The sequence below is a fragment of the Diprion similis genome, chromosome 6 (assembly GCF_021155765.1).
Source record: "Diprion similis isolate iyDipSimi1 chromosome 6, iyDipSimi1.1, whole genome shotgun sequence".
NCBI classification, from domain to species: Eukaryota; Metazoa; Arthropoda; class Insecta; order Hymenoptera; family Diprionidae; genus Diprion; species Diprion similis.
In genome coordinates this window covers 21,354,063-21,361,993 of record NC_060110.1, presented here as the reverse complement: position 1 = coordinate 21,361,993, position 7,931 = coordinate 21,354,063, and the positions used below count along the sequence as shown (strand labels likewise).

Below are 7,931 nucleotides of genomic sequence, written 5' to 3'. Positions count from 1 at the left end.
GAGGAATGTCTGTTTTTCAATTTGGGAGCAACGGTTGACGTATTTTATTATTTTATCAGGGTTAAGAATTTCCAGTCAAAATGGTGAATTTTCGGAACAACAGATTGCTGGATGAATAAGTGTAGTGAAAGAGAATCAATACTCTTATTATTGTCAATTTATTTACGAACTAGATTATAGTCGCTTCATCCTACTTCAAGCCAAGCATGTACCATTGAACGTAATATACGTTGATACTCTGAGATATGTAAAAGGTTTCTGATCTCACTTGGAAATAAAAATTCGATGATTTGAAAGCAGTAGTTCGATGGGAAATTTATTCAACTGAAGTGGCTACCACGAGCTTGCATACTTTAATAAATTAACCTCTCGTACTGTTAGTTTAGAAAGTGGGAATCATCAAGGCTTAGAGGTTGCGACCTTCGTTAATATGTCGAATATATAATAACAATTAACGAGGCACTTGTGAATAAATTTAATTTGTATTATTCTCACATACAGCGAAACGTTATCACGAATTGCAGTACAGATTACAAGTCTCTGGCGTGACAATTCGAAACAAAGTTGACGGTGCACTGATCTTTTTTTTCTTACAATACTGTATGGATAAAATTTTGAATATAAATATGGGAAGCACACCTCCGTATGCGGGTTCCATTCGAGCTGAACGATAATTTATGCTCACCCTTAAGAAATACAACGGGTGGCGTTAATATTGAAACCAGATTTATGTGATATTTCATACTCGCAGTACTGGAAGTTCAGGATTCGAATAACAATTCCTGAAATTTATGAAGCTCTAATGCTAACCACGAAATATACATCAATTAGGTTGAATTTGATCGATTTTACGTGCAAATGATGTGGTTATACGTATTAGAAAAAAAACAGGGAATAGAAAGAAACTGCGTATGCCTGAATAGCTTTGGAGAATTGATATTCGAGTCCAGAATTTTCGGAACAGAGAGTATAAAAATTACAATAATACGGTTGAGACCGGCTCTACTTGTTATGTAAGTATTCATCGGCGGACGCTCAGTAAAAAAAAAAAATCAGTCTTATTCGGTAAGGTGGTGGAGGAATGCCTGATACAATGCATGGAGGGGATTCACATTTGAGGATGACTTACAGTACATATTAGTTGGATCGAGGCCCTTTCCCCGAATCAATGCTGCCACCGTCATAGACCAGGGTTCGCTGTTCACGACTATACTAGAGGCTGCTGGAGTTCCAAACTCGTCAGTATTGAGCTGTACCCCACTGGGTGAACCAATTCGTGTGAATATGTCGCAAATACAGCAATTCTATGCTGGACAGAACATCTTCATCACCGGTCAGTATTAATCACGCGAAGACAAACCTTTTTTGGTTCATCGGTAACTTTTCAAAACGACATTTACCTTAATTTTTGGTTCACGGTGAAAATACTCTCGACTTTCCTTGTTTGACAAGTACGTGTAACTAATTGGTTTTGTACCGATAGGTGGAACCGGATTTTTGGGGAAAATGCTGACGGAGAAATTGCTCCGAAGTTGTCGAGAAATCGGGACCATCTACCTTCTGATACGAGGGAAGAAGGGCAAGAGTGTTGAGGAACGCAGGGATGCGCTACTCGCTGAATCGGTAATACTCGCCACGGAAAATTTGGATAATTTTTTTGTAGGGAGAGTTGTACGATATACATAGACGATAATTCGAATGTCTACAACTTTCCCGACACCACTCAATCATCTTTAGTGGCGATTTCTTGGAAACCCTTTTTGGTCCAGGTATTTGACGTACTGCGAAAAGATCAACCGAATTTTTTCGAAAAGATCGTTTGTATAGTCGGTGACGTTGCCGAGGAAAGATTTGGGCTCACAGTAACTGACTATGCGCGGCTCGTCGACGAGGTATTGCAGACTCCGATTTGCTGACGTTTCGCTTATTCCACAGCCACAGAAAATGAAGTATAACTATTTCAGGTATCAGTGATCTTCCACTTAGCTGCCACCGTCCACTTTAACGAAAAACTCGAAGTGGCTCTTTCCATTAATGTGAAAAGCGTCAAGTCTGTCATCGACATTGCGAGAGAGTGCAAGAATTTGAAGGTACGAAGATCTTCGACTTCTTCGTCAGTCACAAAAAGTAAAGTCGTCACGTTCCAGGTTGGAGTCTATGTTTCCACTGCGTACAGCCACTGTGTCCGGAAGGCGATCGACGAAAAGCTCTACCCGTCACCCTGTGAGAGCTACGAGGAGGTCAAGAGTATAATCAGCAAAGCCAAAGCGGACGAATTGTCAGAAGATATGACGATGGCGTAAGTTTTTTTTATCTTAAGTTAAGAAGAGTTATCAAATCGTGATTGAAATGTGTCAAAACTTAGTGACAACCACTGATTATGATAGAATTCTGGGCAAATGGCCGAACACGTACTCGTTCAGCAAGGCCATAGCCGAGGGTGTCGTCGACGAGTTTGCAAAGGATCTACCGTTTGCGATTTTCAGACCATCAATCGGTGAGGAACGTGTAAGCTAATTATCCGTACATCTTCCTCGGCTGTGAACTTGTCGTTCGTCCATTATTGGTGTTCGACGACATATTCAGCCTGAGAGTTATTTTATCTTGTTCGAGGCAGTTTTCCGAGGTACAGAAATGGCCAGAATCGAAGTATTGGTCTATTGAATTGAAGTAGGTACACAATCTTTCAATCAAAAAACTGACATTCCGGGTTACTTGACTCATTTTTTCAGAATACGAATGACGCTTATAGTTCTGACTGCGATAACAAATTAAACTGTGATTTTTGTAAAAATTTATAACCAGTGTTGCGTTTATCATTGAGAACGTAGTCAAGTTTTCTGGCAGATTACCTGGGTTATGTTATGTCTGCAAAAGTGTAACATAATGTCTAACTGCCATAGTATATCTGACTGAAAGTCAAGAGCCAGAAATGAACATTTTTTCTTGTCCTCATCAACGTGGCCTCAAAATATCCAACAGTGTCAAGTTCCTACGAGGAGCCAACTCCGGGTTGGATGCCAAGTCCAATTGGGATGTTGGGAATTGTGTATGCATACATCTTAGGAATCATGCACGTAATTTCAGCCGATCCCGATGCCGTGGCTGATATTATCCCAGTCGATTATACTTGCAACGCTCTAATTTCCTGCGCTTGGGCCTCTTCTAAAAAGTGGTAATGTTTACCAAACATCACGAATTAAACGTCACATATTCTTTATCAATGTCCCAGTACCTACGAAAGACAATATAAAACTGCTATCGAATTTACAAGTTAAACAGAAAATTCAACATTTATGTTACACAATTTTCGGTTACCTTTTTTAAAATAAAATTCTTTTCCGAACAAAATAAACATGTTTCTCAAAGAACACAGTTTTCAGATCATCGCGTTCAAAGTTTCAAGTCTCTGATTTTAAAATTTCCAACTGATTCACTTTAACTCATATCGAGTCGTCGATTCCAGCGCCATAAAAAGTCCCTTCTTCGTAAACTTTAATGAGGCAATATAACGAAACAGTAAAAGTAACAATACCGCTGATATTATGTGGTGCAGGTGTGCATCGTGTCGATTGTGAGCCTCCGTGTCGTATTCGCTAAGCTTGCATTTTGCACATTTCGCATATGCTTTACTTGAGAAAATGTACTGAAATAATATGCAATAAGAAACAATCGTTTTTTGAGAAACCCAACCAGGTGTAATCCTTTCGAACACTATTTTCAATTAAAGTAACAGAAACAATTCTAATGATTCGAGATATTTGAAACTCTGGAAACACAAGTAACTTCCTCACGATGCAAGACAAAGTTTGGTATTATAAAAAGCATCCATTTGCAGCGATACGAAGTTTGAACAAATAAATGCCAGATTTGGAATATGCAGTGCTTGGCTGGTTGGCTTGTCGCAGAGTAGCTTGCGTGCCAATATAATGCATTTCAGAAATGTCATTTTTCATCCGTATTTACAGCCACTACAAGGATGTTTCTGTTTATAATTATGTGTCTGGAAAAGAAAAACCAATAATTTGGAAACAGTTTGTACGTAAATTCGATACGGCTGCAACATTTTATCCATCAGAAAAAGCAATCTACCATCATTTTTGTATGGTGACAAAGTCAAAATTACTTTTCTACATACTGGAGATGTGTTTCCAATTGATTCCAGCCTTGATAATTGACAAGCTTTCCACATTGTTGGGAAAACAGTCTCAGCAGTGAGTATGAATCAATCCAATAATCGCTCCACGTAAAATGTAGAAATAAGACATACATGTTCAAGAAATAAAATAGGTTCAGAAACGATACTAAACGTCAGTTACTATTTCAGACTTTATAAAGTTATAAGTAAAATTGGAATTCATAGTCGCATTTATTCTTACTTTTCGATACGTGAATGGGATTTTGAAAATCGTGAAATTCAGCAGCTCTGGAAGCAGCTTGAGCCCGAAGATAAGAAAATTTTCCCATTTAGTATGGAAACCGTCGATTGGGACGAATATTGTCTATTCGCAGCTAAGGGCTTTCGGAAGTTCATCTCGCTTGAATCGGATGCAAATCTAGAGCAAGCAAGACAGAAACACAGACGGTTGGTAAAAATTTTGAGTATTTCGTTACACTAACGTCCAGTTGAGAGCGAAGGCCGTGAAAAATAAAACACTTTTGACAAATTACGTTATTTGACTCATTCCAGCCTCTTCATCGTGCATCAGCTGTTGTCCATGGCACTTGGCATCCTGATTCTGTGGGTGGTCTGGAAGTTATTTGGTGGATTCTATCTGATGTTTAGCACGTCAAGTTTTACTGAATCATAGTTTAGATTTATTCACGTATATTGTCAGAGTTTATCAATTGCGAGCTACCAGCAACGTCTTCCACGTAACATCTGCGCATTGCCTTAAGAATCTGATCACTATGATTAATACTTTTATAATCACCAAATGCCTCAGTATAATTCCCACATTTAACATGCTTAATTCACTTGTGAATGGATAAGTCTTGAGTATATGGCACCGTCAAGCAATATTCAAAAGGGGTCGCCATAAATCCTATGTCATAACACTATGCCAATATGGTTCCTGGCCCACCGTTGCTCGATCTCGAAACTTTCTTTGAGAACACACAACGGAGTGCGTGTAGGTTTGAAATCAAATATAGAAACCCTGAGCATGTTGTAACTAAACCAAAGTTTTTAAAAATCTCCTCTATTGTTATAAACTCATTCTAAATAAAAGAAGGTGTATTTGGAATAAATCTAAAAGAAACAGAAGTGCGTGAGTCGCTATTTATTTCATAAATCCCAATAATAAGAAATACAATTACTTGCAGTAACATTTCTTGCAGGGTTATGCAGATTCTTGTCTGAGCCATTAATTATTCAATTTCCACTGGCCATGCACCCATGTAACCGCACCCTGAGTTTCAGAATAAGACGTGTCTGATATCAGACCTAACTGAGTCAACGATTCTCTCAGAAACAATGTCAGCTGGCTAGAGTAGGTATCGTTGCTAATTAGTATGGCAGAGATATTTCAACAGGTAGAAAATGAACGAATCAAAGATGTGCAACCATTTCCCTGATGCCTGTGGATTACGTGTTGAGTTCTGGCCGTTTAAACACAGCCAAGTAAAGAGGGCGAGAAGAGGGCTATTTTTCTGATAAATGCCGATTATCACCCTTAAAACAAAAACAATTAAACGTTAATCAAGGCGCTCGCAATTAACGGCTTCAACCGAGATGTTTGCCAGTAAATCGGGGCGTGCTGGCATCCTTGCACAATGGAGGCTGATTTCCGCGGTTGTGCGTCCGCGGGAAGACAATGCCCCAAGTAATGCTATGCCGTTCCATTCCCCTCCCCCTCACCCCTCATCCCTCTAACCCCAAGTCCAACGCCGCCCTCCACCTCCCTTGTGTTCCTCTTCCAGGCGGAATTCTCCGTCTTCGTCCTGCGACCGCACCGCACCACGTCGATCCAGATCCCAATCGATTTCCGAATGATTTTGGAATCCCCGACTGGATAATGGTGTCCTCAGCAAAGCGTGAAGACGGAAATACTGAACGACGCGGATCTATAAATCACTTTTCTTTGATCCTTGACTGGTTTGTTTCATTCTTAATTGTTTGGAAATTTATTTCCTTCGATTAACTTCAATCGTAATTTGAATGCGAATTCGCAACAAAATATCAGGGACTGCGTTTGTGTATAAATTTATATTTACAATCAGTCTGAAATTGTTTGGACAGGATCTTTGTATCAAGTCCGCGAGATGAGGGAAAAATCATTTCCATACCGACGATCATTCGACGATCATATAGACGAATAGTACGGCTCCATGCTCCATAATCAGTGGTTTGAAATATGCAAACTTAAATTTAAGTTCAATCTCGGTTAAGAAGAGATGCGGATCAATGAGTAGAGAGAGAGAGAGAGAGAGAGAGAGATAATTTAATCAAACGTGACGGGAAATCTAATCCGTTCGGAATAGCGACGCAGTTCCAAACATTGGTGAAACTTTTCCAATCGTGTCGGAACTTTGCTCCGGTAATTAAGGTATATAGGTTCATCTGCATGGAATCCTATATAGATGCACCGTTCGTAGTCTACTACACGGGTTATATACTGTTTACACCTTAACGGGCTGCAAATCATTTGCAATTTCGATGTTAAGAGAAACTTGCTAGGACTTGCTAAGCAGTGTCACATCCTTAATATCCGCTGCGTCTAGATATTAGGTACACTCTATAGTTTATTCTAAATTGTTTCATACTTTTTCTCTACTTCTTCATGCAATGATTTATTTTCTGCAAACACATGCGGAATTTTTTCTGGTTATTTCTACTTCAAACCACGCTTTTTTCAGTAAGAGATTTCACTTGAATTTTTGTATTCGAATAGTACAGTTCTTCAAAATTCTCTCGTTGTTGTTTGATAAAGTTAAACGTGTAATTTACTAGAATTTTGTGTAGTGATACTTTTTTTCTACGTCGTATTTTGTTTTGTCAATCTATGTTATTTCTTTTGAAACTGTAGTAACATTTATATTTTTATACTGAGCCAAATATTTGAATTTCAGTTTTAAAATCTGACTCCGCAAATAATTAATTCGTGACCATTTAATCAACGATCCTAATAATTTTCATCAAAAAGACATTTTCCAATCTCGCCACCCACAGCCAGAAACATAAAAAAAACGAACGAAAGGTAAGTAGTCCTCCCTTACAATCGTACCTTTGTTCAGGTAATCGTAAATAATAATTTCTAAGAACCATTTTCCTTGCAATCAAATTATTTTTCGTAGACAACTAATGGCTTTTTATTAAAAAAAAAAAAAAAAATTCGGCTGACTTGTCGAGATTTGAAGAGTGAGACTAATTGCAACGGGGTGAAAAACTGAAGCTTGCAGAGCGCAGCTTTCGCACCTCGGATATGGTGTGGAGCGGTGTTACGGGATTGGCTAGTCTAATGAAGCGATCTCTGGGGAGTTGTTACCTCTAATCTAGATCCGGATGCGGAGAAGTAACGTCACCTACGTGCAGTCGGCGGCAGAGATGATACAACACCTTTTGCGCACCTTCCCGCGCATATCCTACGTTCAGAGTAAAAAGCTGCGGACTCGTCGACGCGATGGAGATGAAAAATAATTAATTTCATTTCCAAGGAAAAGGGGTACGTCAGCCCTTCTCCGTTCCTTCGATGCTCAGACGGATCCAGGGGGATGGAAGCAGTGGCAAAGGATCGCATTATCGACTCCGCAATTGCATGCAAATGGCTTTCGGCCGCTTGATACCGCAGAAGACGGAGCTGGCAGTGATATCTACACCGAGATGACCGTCGGAGATGCTTTGTGAATTGCAAGAATAAACCGCAACGTCACCTGGTCGCTTTTGATAACAGGGAGAACGATTTACTGCTGCTGGCTCGCTACTGTTCCAA

At 39.5% G+C, this 7,931-nt stretch overlaps 1 protein-coding gene across 1 annotated transcript; it reads left to right on the top strand.

Annotated features, from left to right (window-relative positions):
* Positions 1 to 1,284: 1,284 nt before the first annotated feature.
* On the top strand, positions 1,285 to 4,992 carry LOC124406560 (fatty acyl-CoA reductase wat-like). Its single transcript, XM_046881995.1, has 11 exons — positions 1,285 to 1,333; positions 1,484 to 1,623; positions 1,770 to 1,892; positions 1,965 to 2,090; positions 2,148 to 2,299; positions 2,388 to 2,497; positions 2,983 to 3,175; positions 3,969 to 4,211; positions 4,328 to 4,585; positions 4,691 to 4,789; positions 4,839 to 4,992. Exons 1-11 carry the CDS (start codon positions 1,285 to 1,287, stop codon positions 4,990 to 4,992), a joined length of 1,647 nt encoding a protein of 548 aa, XP_046737951.1.
* Positions 4,993 to 7,931: the final 2,939 nt, after the last annotated feature.